At 40.2% G+C, this 18,445-nt stretch overlaps 3 protein-coding genes across 3 annotated transcripts in view; 1 reads left to right on the forward strand and 2 right to left on the reverse strand.

The window, feature by feature from the left end:
* The window catches only part of LOC121957144 (phosphoribosyl pyrophosphate synthase-associated protein 2), a 188,561-nt gene that overhangs the window by 125,489 nt on the left and 44,627 nt on the right, over nucleotides 1-18,445 (forward strand). The gene's annotated exons all lie outside the window — the stretch shown is intronic.
* Nucleotides 327-10,521, reverse strand: epor (erythropoietin receptor). Its single transcript, XM_042505065.2, has 8 exons — nucleotides 8,653-10,521; nucleotides 8,127-8,262; nucleotides 7,087-7,253; nucleotides 5,283-5,434; nucleotides 5,039-5,195; nucleotides 4,388-4,475; nucleotides 4,189-4,276; nucleotides 327-3,169 (listed from the first exon to the last, which is right to left on the reverse strand). The coding sequence occupies exons 1-8, from the start codon at nucleotides 8,753-8,755 to the stop codon at nucleotides 2,429-2,431; spliced, it is 1,632 nt and encodes a 543-aa protein (XP_042360999.1). The 5' UTR covers nucleotides 8,756-10,521; the 3' UTR covers nucleotides 327-2,428.
* The window catches only part of rab3db (RAB3D, member RAS oncogene family, b), a 29,605-nt gene continuing 21,824 nt past the window's right edge, over nucleotides 10,665-18,445 (reverse strand). The window contains exons 3-5 of the mRNA XM_042504715.2: nucleotides 17,668-17,786; nucleotides 16,645-16,769; nucleotides 10,665-16,084 (exon numbers count right to left, since the gene is read on the reverse strand). Coding sequence (XP_042360649.1) covers nucleotides 15,897-16,084; nucleotides 16,645-16,769; nucleotides 17,668-17,786 — 432 coding nt within the window. The 3' untranslated portion in view covers nucleotides 10,665-15,896. The remainder of the gene's footprint in view (nucleotides 16,085-16,644; nucleotides 16,770-17,667; nucleotides 17,787-18,445) is intronic.

An 18,445-nucleotide genomic window follows, 5' to 3' on the forward strand; every position in this document is an offset into this window, starting at 1 on the left:
TATATGTTGAATAGGGGAAAAAAGCCTGAATAATACGTGACCCACACATGTAAAATAATGGGAATTAAAAAATGGATTTAAAAAACAATCATCTCTGATCAATTATTAATTGCTGTTGTGAAAAACATGCATTGATTGATAAGAAATCGACTTTTGGTTGTGGGTTTTGAGCTTTGTTTTCTTTATTTGTCTGTTACCCTATAACTTTAATCTTCAAAAAATATTCAGCAATGTAAAGAAATGCTTTTATATATCTTTAGCTACTATTATAATAAATTCTTCTAAGCTATAAAAGCAAACAATCATGAAAACCTTTTTTTTAAAAAAAAAAAAAAAAGCAGTGAATGAAATGTTTTGAATAGAAACATCCATGTTAAGACAAACTGTACATGTTCTGCCCTGTAGATGGCAGCAGTGACTAAAAACGTGATAATGAAGACCTACTAACGGCTACAGTTACACGAGGATGAATTTTGCCTACAGTCGTACTAATTATACTTTGTTTGTTCCTGGATGATAAAATACAAAAGTCATCATCATTATATGATTATTTACAGATACAGTGAGTTTCTTCCAGTTCGGAAATGACATTAACATAACAGCTGTAGGGTTCAAGTGTTGGTTCTTTTTGAAGACTTAAATTTCTAAAATCTGATCATAAATATATAGTTTCATTTAAAAACATACTTGAATTTCCTAAAACGGCTTTGCACTCAACAAACGTTGAGTCAAGTTTGCAGTTTGCAGCCCCGTCACCAAAAGAAAAGGTTGCACGTTTCTGCAGACCACAGATTCAAACATAGGAGTTATTTGGTGACCCCTGGACGCTTTTCCAGCTGCTATTGTGCTGCCAAATGTAAGTATTTTAATCTTTTAAAACATGATTAAAGTGGTTTGATTTCTTTCAAAAATGTGGCGAGAAGGCAATGAGCAACTTAACAAGAAATGGCCTAAAAATTAGCAAAAAAAAGATAGAAAAGTGCTGTATTTCTTTCTGTAACATAATTTTAAATCCAAAACTGTTAGAATTATAAATATAATGTCCCAAAAACTATTTCCCTATGTTTTTGAATAATTTTCTAATGATCCACCCCTCTTTTAAAACTTTTTTTAGGCAATTTTCTTGTCACATTCAACTAATTTTCTTGCAGTTTTTGGGACAAATCATGTGTAGTTGGTCATTGCCTTTATTCCCTATGTTTTAGAAAGAAATCAAACCAACTCTGTCAGGTTTCAAAGGGTTAAGTAACATGTGAAACGCATCTACACAAAGCACAAGAAAACTGATATCAATCCAGGTAACCATAACCACGAGATCTTTGTGCTCCAACATAACCAGCGTTACCACAGCGATGCTGACGGATGAACTTTAAAGGTATCAGCATATGTAAAATATCTCTGGTTTGCACAAACATACAACGCCAACATTTTTTTCTGGCGACTGGGTTGGTTCAAGGGATTATTGTTTGAAATGGGAAAGCTTTAAGAGTTTGAGCATCGGTCTACACTGTTCAGTCTAGGGATCGACAGATAATCGTCCAGGCCCATTATTGGAGCCAATACTTGGCATTTTGTGGATGATCTGTATTGATGTTGTATTTGAATGATTAATGATAAAATTTATTAATGAAAACAAATATGCAGCAGGATCAAGGATAAATGTAGTTTGTTTTTGTTTTTGTAAATATATTTAAAAAATGACTAATAAATCTGCAAAGAAAGTGTCAGCATGGGAGGAACCTCGCAAAACCTCAGGGGGCTATTTTTAATTTATTCATTTTAATTTAAATTTTCACTTAACATTATAAAAAAGTTGCAGGGAACTTGCTGTATTTGATGTTGAAAGTTTCAGTTTTGATTAAACATTCATTAAATGCATTTAAACAAAGTTTTGCGTTGGAGTTTGTTTTATTCCACAGTCTAAATTTTGACAGAAATATTTTCATCGTTACTGTAAATGTATATCAGTTATCGGTCTCATTAAGTACTAATAGTCGGTGCTGGTATCAGCCCTGAAAAACCAATATCGGTCGACCCCTAGTTCAGTCTACTGTTTCAGAAAGTATTTTGACCTAATAGCCTGTCGGTCGTTTAGATTAAGAAGTAGCCCAAATATGAATAAAGCACTTTCCAGGGAGTTCATGAGCTCACCTTGAACTCCTGCTCTGATCTGCAGGGTGGGATCCTTACAGACCAGCGTGCAGACAGTTGCAGAGAACATCGGTCTCTGCTTTAAACCAGCTGCCGTTTGGAAAACTCTTCCTCCTGAGTCCGTTACCTTACGCTGTGGTGTCGGTCGGCTCCAGAATCCGTGGTACACCTTTCTTAACAGTTGATAAGAAGTTATGTAGCTTTGGGGTGAGGATCCAAAAACCCTCTCAAGGAGTCTGATTCAAGGCTCAGTCCACGTGTCCAGCTCCGCGTCCTCTCAGCTGTCGTCATGGACGGGGTGCTGCCTCGACAGGAAGGGTCTTCTGTGAGCGGGGATCTCGTTCTTGTAGTCATTGGCGTAGATAACCACTTTCCCGATGTCATCCGCTCTGCTCATGGGGCTGTAATCCATAGAGACCCCAGAGTCTGCCACCGCCATGTAGGTGTACCCGGGGCCCTTGGGCATCCAGGCGTGGTTTGGGTACTCAAAGCTGGACTGTGACGACAGGCGACCCGAGCCGGAGCTCTGCTGCACGGACCCCAGGTCAGAATGAGATTCACACAACAGCGTCTTTCTGGAAGCAAAAAGCACCTCGAGGGGTACGGTCTCCTCGAGAACGTCGTCCAGGTGTCCAGGTGTCCAGGTGTCTTCGCTGCGGTTGTTGCCACTGAGGGTGACGTAGGCGTCCTGAGACTCCAGCAGAGACGACCGGGAGCAGGGGACGGGGTTCTGGTGGAGCGCCCGTAAGCGGTCCATCAGCCAGTGGTCATGTGGCGTGGCCGTCCATCCGTCTGTCAGAGCTGAATCACCCCGTCGCTCTCCCTCGTCCAACCCCGTCTTCACGTCTTCCTTTCTGCCCGAGGGCAAAGCTCGAGAGGTTTTCGGTGGAAGAGGTGGTAAAGGAAGTGAGGGGCACGGGCTGAGCTCGGACAGGACCTCCAGAGGGGACGGGCATTCCTCCGAGTAGAAGAAAGCCGGAGTCAACCATACGCCTCCGCTGGTCTGCCCTAACCACTCCTGTCAGAAAACATGACAAAGAAGCGTCAATCCGAAAATAAACCTGAATTTCACAAATCAGACTTCTTAGACACCGAAGCGTCGATCTATGATGAATATGTATATTCACTGCTCCAAACGGTACCCTGTTAGCTGAAATGAATCGGGCACTTTCTTACGTATCACGTGGGAGTGTCAGTCAGTTAAAATTTTTCTGGAAAAAAAAAACAGACGTTGATCTGAAATTTTGGTTGTAAAAACCGACTGCTCTCCAGCACGTACAGACGCATCTCAAAAAATTAGAATATTGTGAAAAAGTTCAATATTTTCCATCAGTTATTTAAGGTGCACTGTCACAACGTTTCTGCTAATCACTGACATATCCCAGGCTGTGATCGTTTCAAAAACATCTATCCTGCATGTAGTATATAAAAAATAATTCATTTTCTTTTTTTTCTCATCTAAAACAAAGACATCAAGACAAAATCCTGGTATTTAATGAATATGATTTATTTATGAATATTTGATATTCATGATTAGGAGTGATGTTGATTAAAAAAATAACTCAATGAAAGTAGAAAATAACATTGATGAATAATATTGTGCATTTTGTGCGCAAAGCGATACGTGTGCGTAATATTAAAGCGAGCCCTCAGGATTAACTTTACGTTAAGCATGTGCACTTCTGTTGAGTTTGAAACATCATTTGTGGGACGCTCATAAGTGAGATATAATACTGTGTTTGGGGATATGTGGAGCAGGCAGCTAGTGAGAGTTAGGCTGTAATTAAAGGGGCCCTTTGACCCTTTGACCCTTTAGCTTAAGTGACACTAAATCTGAACACAAGAGGTCAGCTGGAGACACACGGAAGACACGGGATGGTGATGTGTTCGGATTAACGAAACCCAAGTTGATACCAGGCGTAAACAGACTCAAAGACAAACAGCATTAAACCTGATGCTTTCATCGTGAGCATGCTGACGCACAAAGCAGCCGTGTTACAGAGCCGCTGGCATGACTCAAACGTGTCCTGTTCCTACCTGAAAGTCCCCGCCATAATCAGTGAAAAGGCCTTGAAACTTGCTGTCAGGAGTTGGAATAGTCGGCCAAATCTTCTTTACAACAAACCTGGAAAGTGCACAGACGGTGAAAATATGACTCTACGTTTGTCTTTGTCCATTAATCTGCACGCAAGATTCTGACGGAGGTACATAAACGATGTGTTGCTGTTTATCTGACCTTCGATGGGACAGGAGCACGGTGAGAGACAGCACGATGAGGATGAAAGACATGATGAGGGTCAGGGACATGATGAGGAGGTCGAGCTCTGGAGGAAGCACAGAACGATCAAAAACATCCTCTGCACTGAGACAAGCTTAGTAAAATCAATGAAAACATGGCATTTTTCATCTTTGCATGTGCAGTAAAAACCTGGGACTTTATAGTCCCTTTAGGACAGTGATACCCAGATCTGGCCCCTGATAGGGGGCCACGTGGGCCCACAAACCATTTTCTCAATCATATTAAAAAATAAAGTGATTCACACTGGGAATTGTTTTTGTTCTTTTAGTACTTATAAGGTGCCCCTGCAGAGGTCCTAAAACCCGAGAAATGTCCTAAAACCCTAAAAAACAATCTATAATCCCAGCAGTGCTCAAATCCTAGAAACATCTGAAAAATGGTCGGCACATGTATGGGCTGCTGCGACTCGCCCCTGGCCCCTGGCCCCTGGCCCCTGGCCCCTGGCCCCTGGCCCCTGGCCCCTGGCCCCTGGGCCCTGGGCCCTGGGCCCTGGCTCCTGGGCCCTGGCCCCTGGCCCCTGGGCAGAGTGGAGCACCGCTGCTTCAGGAGACGCTCATGCTGCTGCGATCATGTGACATGTGATCTCACCTGCAGGACGTGTTGTCATGAACACGGGCTCGCTCCAGGCGCTCCAGTAGCCGTTGTAGCTGATGCCGTCCAGCTTCACACGGACTCGCACCTTGTACTTGGTGCCCGGCCTCAGGCCCGTCAGGATCATCTCTGAGCTGGCTCGCGCCACCTCCACCTGCAACACGGCCCTCGAGTCATCAACAGATGTGACGATCACAGAAAGCCTCACTCAGCCTCCGACATATGGAAGGAAGCGTCCTACCTGCCCCGCGTGGCTGTCCGCCGCAGCGTAGCTGACCTCGTACATCATGCTGTCATCCATGTACCTGAGAGGAGGAGGCACCCAGCTGACGGTCAGCCGGCCTTGCTGAGCCGCGCTGCTCACCGTCACGTTCGCCGGAGGATCCAGAAGTACTGCGGACGGACAGAAGGCCGCTCGTTAGGGGTTTTTCACAACCGAGGTTCTTTTGTTCTTTTTATTTGTTTGCTTATTTATTTTATTGATAACTATCATTACTATTGATTTTGGTCGTGCGTGTTTCTGTTGTAATGTAATGTTTTGGACCCCAGGAAGACGAGCTTGTCTCCAGCTGACGGGATCCTTAAAATAAAACAATAAACAATGATTGAATGCTCAAATCACTGTTTTATTGACTACTTTACCGTCACCGTCTGCTGACTCGTCACTCCTCTTAACTGCGGAAGTTTCTCGGCTCAAAAGAAATCTGACAGTCTGTTGCAGGACACATTTTGGCCTTTGTTGTGGCTCAAAAATTGATATACATAGAAAAGTTTGGTTTTATTTTGAACGGGAGCATCTGCAGGTTAATTCCATACTCGATATGTTATGATCCAGGATAAATCGCCATGTTTTTTCACCATCTTGACTGCAAGGAGCCGCAGTTCTCTTCAGTCTGGTTGCAACACGGTTTTGTTCAGAACGTTTGTAAAACCCGCAAATGTAATAGCATTCCCCAAACGTAATAAACCTCAAACGTAACACAAATCTGCAGCTTTTAGCGTAATAATCCCACAAACTTATTACATTTCCCACAAAGTAACAGCAGTTGCCGACTACAAACACATTATTATTATAGAAAATTTCCCGCAAATGTAAAACTGTTACATTTGTTTGTGTAAACGTGAAAATCTTCTGTAATAACTGTAATAACTTCCCACGAATGTAAAATAAAAATGGATTTTTATGGTCAGTGTTGTTGGCTTCTTTACTCATGCTCCTGCCAATGGCTTCGAGTCAGCTCCTGAGAAAATATCACAGGTTTGGGCAGAGCGGGTCAAAACATATCAGAATTATTAAACCTGACTTACAGAAATGTTCTGTGCAGTATCGACTGTGTGCAGCAGCTTCGTCAGTCCTTGTCCATTCACAGAAATCCCTGATAGCTAATACGTTTGTGGGAAATGTCGTGTTATGTTTGTAGTAGACAGCTGCTATTACGTTTGTGGGATTATTACATTAAAAGCTGCAGATCTGTATTACATTTGTGGTTGACTGTGCTTCTACTGAAAACAGGGATTTGGGCTTTTTAGTTAAATGTTTTCATGTTTGTTTTATTGTTTTTGTTGTTATTTCCTACTTTTATTTGAGCCTACAGATACCAATAATACTCTCAAAAGCCCAGACATAAATTAAAGGCATCAAAGATCTGTGGCTGTGATTAAGTCCTTAAAAACTCTCAGCTTCAGAATTATATCCTAAATTTCAGATTATGTGCAGATGAGCAGAAAAACTTGATCTGCTCTCTGCAAGACGCTTTTCAAATTATACATTTCTGATATGAAACGTATTGCAGTGCGTCTGCTTGACTTGGTCTACAGTGGCAGCAAAAACCAAACGTGAAAGAGATTAAAACACGGTGTAGAGCTAAGGGAGAACTACAGCTATGAGACTTATTCTAAACACGCAGCATGAGATAAAAGCTTTTAAAAGCTTCAAAACAGGATTTTTAGAGGCAGTGAAATTAATGTAATCCATCATTCCCACACAGAGCTTTAAAAGTCTCTCTGTATTGTTTAGTGAAGGCTGCGGCAGGAGAGTCACTTACAGACGAGCTCGATGAGAAGGCTGCGCTCATGGATCAGTGTTCCCTCCCGATGAACCTGTATGTCCATCTGGACGAACATCTGGGTTTGGTTCAGGTGGCAGACGAACAGCCGCTTCCCACCTGCAGCTGGGACGACCCTCAGCGGGCACCTGCTGCTGTTCTCATTCCTGCAGAGGACGTGAGAGACAATATTCAGAGACAATAAGAAGAAGAAGAATAAAACAGCCAAACAATAATGTCAAACCAGACAAGAATGAGAGTAGAATGAACTTAAAGAGAAGTCAATTACGAAACAAAAATAACAACAACCCAAACAGATGAGAGTAAGTACGATTCAAAGAATATTAGCAGAAACACAGAAATAAAAGTTCTCTTTCTGTAATAATGGGAAAGGCAAACAGCAACTTGGCAAGAAATGTCGTGCAAATTTCAGAAAAAGAAAAAAGAAAAAAGTTGACAAATAAATAAATAAAAATAAATAAAGAGGAAAAACAACAACTAGGGATAATTGTCCAGAAAAACATTCAAAATTCTTATAATTATATATGTAAAACATTTTTTTGTTTGTTTGAAAAATTAATATTTTTAACTTTCTTTCTTGTTTGTTTTTCTACTTTTCTTTTTTCTTATTATTTTCAGGTAATTTTCATCCTTTTTTAAACCAATTTCTTGTGAATATTTCATCCCTTTCTTGTGAATTTCCTTTTTCCTATGTTTTTGAAGGAAATCAAGCCAATTAAGTCTTAAAGGGTTAATTGACAGACCGTCTCTTTCTGATGTTCATATATGTTATTTTTTCTTCTCCCTGCTCCTTTTCGGTCGTGGAATATGTATCAGGGTTTTTTTTAACTAAATCTGATGGTTTTTGTGTTAACATGAGCAAAACAATTAAAAGTGGACCGAAATAAAATTAAATTTGTAACCTATTAGTGGCCGTGGAAAAGAGATGAGATGAGAAATGAGGACACCAGCGTCCAACAACAGTATGCTGACAGTACTGGACACCACATTGTTCTGCAGATATACAAAGACGTACTCACTGGTAAGTATATGTGAGGGAGTACTGATCCACAGAGCCGGCCCTCTCCTCATCTTCCTCCCAGAAGCATGTGAGGTCCCTCCTGCCCTCAGCAAAGCACTTTGGGTTTTCTCGCTCCTCTTTCAGCAGTATCGACACTGGGGAGGTCAAGTTAGTTTTTTATTTTGCTTGTTATAGCATAGAATATAATCAGTTCAGTCCATACTTCTTTATAAAGCACATGTAAAACCAGCAAATGTTGACCAAAGTGTTTCACAAAGAGATTAAATAAAAACACAAAAATGATCAAATAAAAAAGTCATAAAGAGGAGAAAGTCAGTCAAATCAATGAGAGCATACAAAGCATGACAAAATCTTTACACACAAAAAAATAGCATTGCATAAACAACAAAATAAAATGCAAAAAGTTAAGAGCCATGTGTTCAGCATGACATGAGATAATCACCTGTACCCACAGAACAAATGAGGTGTATCCAAATAGTCACCACAGGTAACAATACGAATAAAAAACAATGACAATGTCTCACCTTTTTTCTCGAAATCCCGCGCGCCCTGGACGATGGAAGCTTTACGCATGGCGCAGAACATCACGCAAAGCGCCAACAACCTGCTCAGGTGATCGCATCTCATCCTTCTGTCTCCGCTGTGAACAGAAAGACTTTGGCCTTCTGCTCCCCGCGTGCATAACTGGAAAACAACCTGCCGCTAACGCGCGTGCCGCAGCTCTGAGAGGGGGAGGCTTGTTTTTTTTGTTTTTTTTGGTTCAGATACCATGGTCGCGCGCCTGCTTGTGAGCGATAAGGCGCGTGGAGCCGGGCTGTTTACGTTCTTCAGAAGTCAGTGGAGGAGAGGTGGGGTGAGAGGACTCTTACGAAACTTTTACTCGCTGAAAGATGGGCGGGAAGCACGCGCTCATTGATGTTTACGAGTTGTTTTTGAGAGAGGGGAGGTGGGACTGTGGCGTGCGTAAAAGCGCGCAAACATGGATGGATGAATAGATAGATAAGGAATAAAGTCATATTTTATAAATATATTATATTACTGTGCCACACAAACAAGTTTTCTTGTTTGTTTTTATTTTTTAACGTTTATTTTCGTTTTTAAACTAATTGTCAGATAATTTACTTTTGCTTTTACTATTTCTTGCTAATTGTGTTTAATTAAATTAATTACCGTTTAACCCTTGTGTTTTAAAGGGTTAAACGGTAAATTACTCCGTGCACGTGGCTAAGTAACGGAAACCACAGGGTGCTCACACACCTAAAGAAGCGTACCTAAACGGTTTGTTATCTTCTTTCTGCAGCCTCGTGTTTTCCGCGTTTGACCCACATTATCAGCGCTGCAGACGCTCCGGTTTCTTCAGCCATGATAAGTGGTCCAGGGGGGCGTAGCGGCCCATCCCTGGCAGTTTAAATGCAAAACTAGCGTGTCATGTGAAAGGGGACAAGATGGCCTGACCCCAGATCAGGGGCGTTCCTAGGATTTGAGGACACGGGGGGGGGAAACTGTGTTAAAAAACAAACAAACAAACAAAAGTCTGGTCTTTTACATTTTCTGGAATTTTCCCCTTTAAATTTACTTGTATTTATTTTTACAGATTATTTCTTTACATTTTTTGGTAGTTTTCTTTTTTTAGAAACATTAGGTGATTTTTTGTTTTCTTGACATTTTTTAAATTTCTTTTTCTTTTAATTTTAAAAGATTTCAAAACTTTTAGCAATTTCTTTCTTTTCTTATGTCTACACTGTCTTTATTTTGTAGCCCACTACACTGAAAACTACATTTCCCTGATGAATAGAACACAGATTCAAATGATTGACCTGATTCATGTGATTTGCTGCCTGTTGATGCCTTAAAGAAGGTCTCTGACCCAAACTTACATTAACAAGATTTTTTTCTTGCAAAATGTTGCAGATTTTCTCCTTTAAAACTGTCTGATGATTTTTAAAGAAAGCCTGCCTTCCAAACCCATGGGCCCGCAAAAATAAAATTATTCAAAATCACACCATTTATCATGGCCAGAGAGTGTAAAAACATTTTTTTTTCACTCAAGGAGGCTGAAGGAAAAATATCTGTAGCTTTGCAGAGCCAGAACAAACCACCAGCCCCCCCAGATAAATAGAGAACAGTCCCCAGGCGTAACGACGCCATTGGTTCTGATGTAATAGAGAGGCTGCATTTCACTCACGTGATGACATTCAGATTGAGATGATGACACATTTGGACTTCAATGGTTAAATTTGGTGAAATTTAAATTGAGTTTGAAAGCACAGAGGCCGTGCACGGGGACGGTCGGTGGTGACTTTAGGTGGCAGGAAGTAGCGGATGAGGAAATCTGTATTGTTGCGGCGGACAATGGCAGAGTGTGGTTTCTCTGGTTCTTCAGATAAAACGTGGAAACAGCCTCGACCTGATGTTTTGGGGTTAGGAGGTCATAAATCACATTTTAGATGCCACAAAAACACGTTGTTCGCTCTGGAACTGATCTGAGAAAGGAGCTACAGGCAATGAAGATATGAACATAACTGTAATAAATATATTCTTTATATTCATAGATCAACATACTCAATTTATTCTTGTTAATCAGATGCATTTCCCCCCAAAATGCTTCCATCCAACACATTCAGCACCTAAATAAAGGGAACTGATGTCCCCTCTTTTTTAAAGCCACCAATCAGGAATGCAACAAAAACAAAACAACATAGGACAGAAAGAGGGAACACACCCCAGACTTACAGCTCTGGACGCTACAGAGTTATTTTCGCCAAAGCATCAGTAGTTTTTCAATATGGCAGACGCCGAAGAAAGTGGTTAAAAATTCAGTGGACGATTCAGCACAATCATTTTTCAAGCAGCAACCACGAAGCTCCTTTTTATCACAGATCCAAATACTCTGCAAAGCAACGTTCGAATTCAAATGTAGTGTCATGAGTGCTGCACTCAGCCTCCTCATGTTGAAGCCCTGCATCTTAGCTTAAAGGGACAGTTCACCCCCAAAACTTTTTTTTCTCTCGTACCTGTAATGGAGATAGTTTTGGTGTGAGCTGCTAAGTGTTGGAGATATCGTCCGTAAAAATGTCTGCCCTCTCTTCGATATATAGTCAGTAAAATGGAGCTCGATGACGCATGGCTCAAGATGATCCACAGACCCTGTTGTGAGCAGTTTCATTCAAGAACTACTTTCTTTCTACTGAACTGCATCCGCCAACCGTATCACCACGCAGAAGGAAGAGTGCATCTACTGCTCGGTCACGTAGCACCTCTCAGCCGACTAACGTTAAAGCTCAACGTGACGGCGCATCATTGCATCTCGCCTCCAATGTCGCATTCAAAAGCCAGATGTGAGCGTGTTCACATATACAGCGGTTTTTCTGAGAAAGCAGCGGCACTGAGGTTACAGCGTATGTTGTGATCTTTCATAGAAAACATTAGCAGGGACGTAGGTGAGACAGATCTCTGCAGGCACAGTTTATATTTACAACAGCGTCTTCAAAGAGACGCTTCCCTCTGCAAGGCCGCGCAGCTGCTGGGTGAAGTTCGGTAGAAAGAAAATAGTTCCTACATCAAACTACTCGCAACAAAATGTGTGGATTATTTTGAGTAAATGGGTCATACTTTCTGGAAAGAGACACTGCTGTAGAGTTTTTCAAATGTATTAAAATGTATTTTCTTTTGGCACTTTGAGCACCACAAACCATCTCGTTCCTTTCTGTTGGAGAGGAGGCAGACATCTCTGCACCTCACACCACAAAACAGCACAACAGCTGAGAGGGAAATGTCCATTCTTCTATTTCGGGGCTGAACTGTGCCAACGATGATAATATCAGCTGGTATCTGTAAAACTCTATCGCGTTTCAGCAGCGCACACAGGCAGGAGAGATAAGCGACCACAATAACAGAGTGACCCAACGCTCGAGCTGTGCCGAGCAACGGCGGGCTTTGCCATGGCAACGTGAGGCAGCTATCGTGGTGCAGAGGTTATGGTTGATGGTAACTGACGGTCAGTGGTCGGCACGTGGACGGGCACGGTCCAACAGCAGTGTAAATGACAATTAACCCTTTGAAGCCTGGATCGACATTGGTTTGACTAATTTCAAAAACATGGGAAATAAGGTCATGAGCAACTTGACAAGAAATATCCTGAAAATTAAATTTAAAAAAAAAAAAAATATTCAGCAAAAATGGAAAAAAATGACCTTGAAATTAGCTTTATAAAGACAGAGAATCATTATAAACTTATCAAATACCTTGGGGGAAATATCAAGAAATATATATGTACAATTATATATTTAAAATTGCCCAAAAGGAAAAAAATAAATATATATATATATTGTGACTGTTTCTATATTTGCATCTTATAACTGTTACTCTCAGGTCACTTTTACTTTCCTTTTTTTTTTTAAATTTCAGGTGATTTAAAAAAAAAAACAAAACTTTTTTTTATTAATTTCTTGCAAATTTTGGGGTCCTTCTTTAATATTAAGTTGCTCATTGCATTCCTTCCATCTTTTTGAAAGTAATTTGCTCAAAGGATTAACCCTTAAGCACAAAAGAAGATCTAAAAAAAGTGCTGAAAATGGAAGAAAACGTTTTTTTTTTTCTATAACATAATTATAAAATATGATAATTATGAAAACAGTTTTCTGGACATTTTCTCAATGTTTTTTGTTAGGTTTTCCCTGCTAAAGACAAACAACCACAAAACTAATTTTAAGGTCATTTTCTTCATCACCTTTCACACATTTCTTGCAATTTGTGGAATTTCTTGTGAAGTTGTTTTTGAAAGAAATCAGACAAATTTGCTCAGGTTTCAAAGCGATAAACAGTTTGTAATGTATATTTTTTCCAGTTCTGATTCATGCTGCAATCTAAAGAATTTGGATATTAATTTTGTGAATCAGGACAGTTTTCAGCAGGAAAATTCTGTACTGAAATGTCAAAAAATGATATAAAGGAGTATCAAAGCAGTTAAATGTACAGTTTATCTGACAGCGGTAACAACATAATGAAGATAAAACCTCTTTGCATCACTTCATAAGAAGACCAGATGTTACAGTGAAGCCCTAAAATGACCCTTTAACTAACGCCATGACTGTGGCAACAGCACATCTGAGGCCGACACGCTTCCTGCTCAGAGATCAGTGCTCTTCTCTTTCAGAGCACACGCATGAACATGCACAGGCACGCACGCACGCACGCACACACACACACACACACACACACACACACACACACACACACACACTGTACAGTCATAATGTCAGTAACAAGAAATTAATGATAATTCAGCACTTTGTAAATACTACTACGCATAGTATGTTTGCCGAGACGCCTCTTTTGCGATGCTGCAGTGTAACCCTTTAAAACCTGGGAAAATCTGCTTTATTTCTGAAAAAAAAACTTGGGAAGAAGGCAATGAACAGAGAGAGAGAGAGAAGGCGATAACGACAGAGTGGCACAAAGGGGTTGAGCGAGGACATGCCGTGAGGTCAGGTCATACAAGTACACGTACACGTACACATACAAGCACACGAGTCAACAGTGTTAAAACAGACTTCCCCACACGGGCACACGCTGTGAGCACAGCACAGTTATCATCCGCCTCCAGCTGTTTCACTATTAGTGCACGAGAAAGCCTTCATCGGCCTCCGAGGACGACACGAGACTGGCACCAAGATTCAGATCAAGATGAGGCTCATCAACACATTCTGCTATTTTAAAAAAACTTTATCTGCGTTAACGCTTTCCATGATTATTGGATGATGAGACCTCAAGGCAGAGAAATCATTTAGGGACACAGCGCAGCATTATCAGCTCCCGAGAATAATTTTAACCTTTTAGAAGTTAGATCCACATCAGTTTCGTTTTTCTGCTTTCTTCAAGCTTCAAGCTCTGAAACCTGAGAAAATTGATCAGATTTCTTTTGAAAACCTCAGATGAAGGCAAAGAGCTACTTGGCAAGAAAGGTCCAGAAAAAGAAAAAAGTAAAAGGTGACGAGAAAAAGACAAGGAAATTAGCTGTGGGAAGATTAATAGATACTATCCAAAAAAGGAGAAAAAAATCCACAAAAGTATATTTATTAATATGCTTTTAAATATCATTTTAATTTTATATTTAAAATTATGTTACAGAATTTTTTTCACGCACTTTTCTATATTAATTTTCCTCTTTTTTATTTTTTTTTTTCAGTTTTCTTTTACTTTTTTTTGCCAATTTTCGGGTAATTTTTTTGTAACTTTTTACTAACTCATAATTTTATTTTGATTTTCACAATTTCTTAAGGTATTTTTTGACTTTCCTTATTATCTATTTATTTATTTATTTTTGCTAATATTTCTTGTAACATTTTTTTGTTTAATTTCTTGCTTTATTGCTCACTGCCCATATTTTTGAAAGAACTCAAACCAGTTTGCTCAAGTTTCAAAGGCTTAACCACAGAAAGGAGTTACTGCTTTGAGGACGTAAACCTCTGCACGCGTTACAGTTTACTTATGATGAACATTATGATGTCACCGTGAAGCTGACCTTTGACCTTTTTTATATTAAATGTCATCACTTTATCAGTTCTTCCGATTAAAATTTGTGTGAAATTTTTGTTGTTAGCATAAAAATTGTTGAGTTGTAGCCCAAAACATGTTCTGTGAAGTCACAGTGACCTTTGACCGCCAAATATTAATCACTTCAGATTAGAGTCCACGTGAACGTTTGTGCCAAATTTGAGGATATTCCCTAAACGACCGTCCACGACATGGAAGCACGAAGTCGTAACAAACCGGCTGCAGCTTCAGATTTAGCGTTCAGCCTTTAGAGTGATTTCAATCTTAAAATGATGAATAACACGGAAACACTCGCCTTTGACAAGCCGGGAGCACGACCGTGACAACGGCCGTCCTCAAACCTCACCGAGCGACGTAGGACCGTTTTAGAGCCACGACCAAAGATTTCGCCACGTTTCTGCCACAATGGTTACCTTTTGTCTGAGGAGCCCAAAATCGCACCGTGTGCACGGGGCTAAGCATTTTCAAGGATTTTAAGACATTCTAGCATTTTAGGGTGTTTCTAGAATTTTAAAGCTTTTCTGGGCTAATAAGAAATTTCTTGGATTTTAGGAAATTTTTAGGATTTTAGGACATTAAGGTCTCAGCTGGGACTTCTGTGGGGGGGTGTGGCAGATCCTCCACTGGCACTTTTTGATAAACAAGCTCTATTTTGACGCTGTTTTACGCACTCTAGCAGCTTATGGATGTTAAAGGTAAAAAATATTCCCAGTCAGGGTCCAGATTTGGCCCACGGGCCTCAGATTGAGTATCACTGCTTTAAGCCTTACAAAGCTCAAAATGCCGTTTTCTGACACACGTCGTTTCAAATCAGCCGTACAAAAGAGAACGTGAATGAAGCTCAAACAAAACAATGAACGCCAGAAGTAAAGCCATCTGCAGACACTATGTGGCTTTCAGCAATCTGCACAAAGGGTTAACTTTAAACTGCTGGAGCAGCAGCGGCGGTCGAGGAGGTTGCTGTCGGGGACGGACAGCACACACGGCGAACTTTACTGGACGATCAGCTCAGCACACACGAGACAGGAAGTGGGCCTGTGAAAATAAAAGCCTGAGAGAAAGAGGATCTCTGCCAGCTGGAGTTCAGAGAGACGAGGAGGTGCAGCACTTTTCCACGGCTGAGGCACAGTGTGTGTGTGTGTGTGTGTGTGAGAGAGAAAGAGAGAGTGTGTGAGTGTGTGTGTGTTCGGGAGCTGGTACTGGGGCAGATGCTTCAGCAGGCGCAGCCCCCGTGGCCCTCTGAGGGCGAGTCTTTGAGGGCCTGGTTCCTGTGGTTGGACACGAGGTTGACGTCTCCCTCCATGCTCTCGTTCATCTTCTCACAGATGACGTCCACGAGACGCTCGAACACCTGCTTCACATTGATGTTGTCCTTCGCGCTGGCCTCGAAGAACTGGAAACCTGAGGAGGAGACACACGATTTTATTTTATTTTGATATGGACAAATACAAAAAAAAGGAATAAGAAAAATTACCCAAAAATAAAAAAAAAGAAAAACAAAAGTACAAAAACAAACAAAAAAAATGACCCAAAAAATCTTAAAACAATATATATGATACAATATCTTATAATAATTATAGATATCGTTTTCTAGACTATCTTCACTGGATGTTTTTCCCCCTTTCTCTAAACTAATTTTTAGGTAAACTAATTTCAACTTAAGGTAATCTTTAAACTAATTTTCCCATCACATTTTACTAATTTCTTGCACTTTGTGAAACATTTCTTGCAAAAAGAAAAAAAAAGTGAAAAACAAACACGGAAATGATGAGAAAATATGCTTATAAAAATGCTTTATTTTATAATTTTACTATATTTTTTCTGTAACGTAATTCAAAATGTAAAATTGTTATAAGTATGGTTTTGTGGATATTTTGAACGTGAGATCTGTCGGCAGAAGCCAGCAGGCAAACGTTTCACAGAAAATAAAAAGCAAACAATGCGAGTCAAAGAGTTTCTACCGAGCTCCTCCGCCAGTCTCTGTCCGTCCTCTGTGGGGACGAGTCTGTCGTCCTCCAGGTCACATTTGTTACCAACCAGGATCACCTGAGCGTTGTCCCATGAATAAGTCTTGATCTGCGTCGCCCTGTTGGACAGATGCAAAGTTTCACAGTCTACAGCGTTAAACACAGTAAAAAAAGTAATCAGATTACTCTTACTCTGACTGTAAATATGTATCCTTAATACAATTATTATATTCTGTTCTGTAAATCACTTTGAATCGCCCTGTTGTACAAAATGTGAATATTATTTTATTTCATTTTAGTTTAGTTTAGTTGCACACAATTAAAAACTGCATTAAATCCAGATTAATGAAAAAACAACAAATGTGTCAGGAGAGGTCAATGCACCTCAACACAAATGCACCTCGACACAAACGCACCTCGACACAAACACACCTCAGCACAAACGGACCTCGACACAAACGCACCTCAGCACAAACGGACCTCGACACAAACGGACCTCGACACAAATGGACCTATAATATGATGTAATATTATGTAATGTAATATCATATCTGCAATATTTTACAGAAGAACACAACAAAAGATAAATGACAAAAAAAAGAGCAGGGACATTAACGGCTCAGTAAACATTTTTCCAATAAAAACGAACATAAACACACTACTAAGTCTAACATAAAAGACGAGGGATGAAAAGCGCGTAAAATGCACCAAACATTCTCTTAGGGGTTAAAATGCTGTTGAATTTCATAAACCAAATGAGATATTTTAGCACGACAACAGAACTTTGTGTTGACAGAAATGGAAATGTCCTTTATGGACAGACAGACGATGGACAAAAGGGATCTATTCAAAAACAATATAGCGGCTTGATTTGGCACCTCACGTTTTACCACATGGTGGCGCTGTCCACATCAAAAGCTCATCAGCTGTCCCTTCACTTAACTTTAATCCAAACTTTATTCAACTTTTCAGAAGTTTCTGAGACGATCTAACAGACCGTAAACGTGTGCGGCTCACCAGTCCTGAACGGCGCTGAAGGAGTCCTGGTTAGTGATGTCATACATGAGCAGGAAGCCCATGGCTCCTCTGTAGTACGCTGTGGTGATGGTGCGGTAACGCTCTTGTCCTGCTGTGTCCTGCATGTACGTACGTACGTACGTACACACACACACACACACACACACACACACACACACACACACACACACACACACACACACACACACACACACACACACACACAAACATTTCAATACTAGGGGTGTGTTATAGCACTACAATATTTTTATTATAATATCTTAATATATTATTTTATGAATTCTTTTTGTGGCAACAATAATAAAAAATCCATAATCAAAGTGCTGCCCTATTTTGACTGCTTTTATTTTATTTTATTAATAATTCTCTCTGCTGGCATCAAAGCGACTTCCCCCCAGGGATGAAAAAAGTATTTCCAACTCTGATGATACCAGTATAATTTTTTAAAAAATCAACTTGGACTTGTTGACATTATGGCCTCAAACAGCAACAACAAGCACAGTGAAAAACCAAATTACTACTTCAAAAGGTTCATTTTAGGTACATTTTAAGGTATATAGCAACTGTTTAGATGTGTAATTTGTGGCTGATTTTATTTTGTTGTACTTTTTAGATTTTATACAGAATCTGAGCTGCTGCTGTTGTTTACAAACAAAAGAAATGAGCGATCCTTTTTGGTTCATTTTTACTGAATATCTGTAGGCAAAGTGTTGACATTTATGTTGACATATAAAACTTAAACACTAATTTTGAGGCA

Source organism: Plectropomus leopardus, chromosome 18, assembly GCF_026936395.1.
Source record: "Plectropomus leopardus strain MGB_pleo_1.0 chromosome 18, ASM2693639v1, whole genome shotgun sequence".
Lineage (NCBI taxonomy): Eukaryota > Metazoa > Chordata > Actinopteri > Perciformes > Serranidae > Plectropomus > Plectropomus leopardus.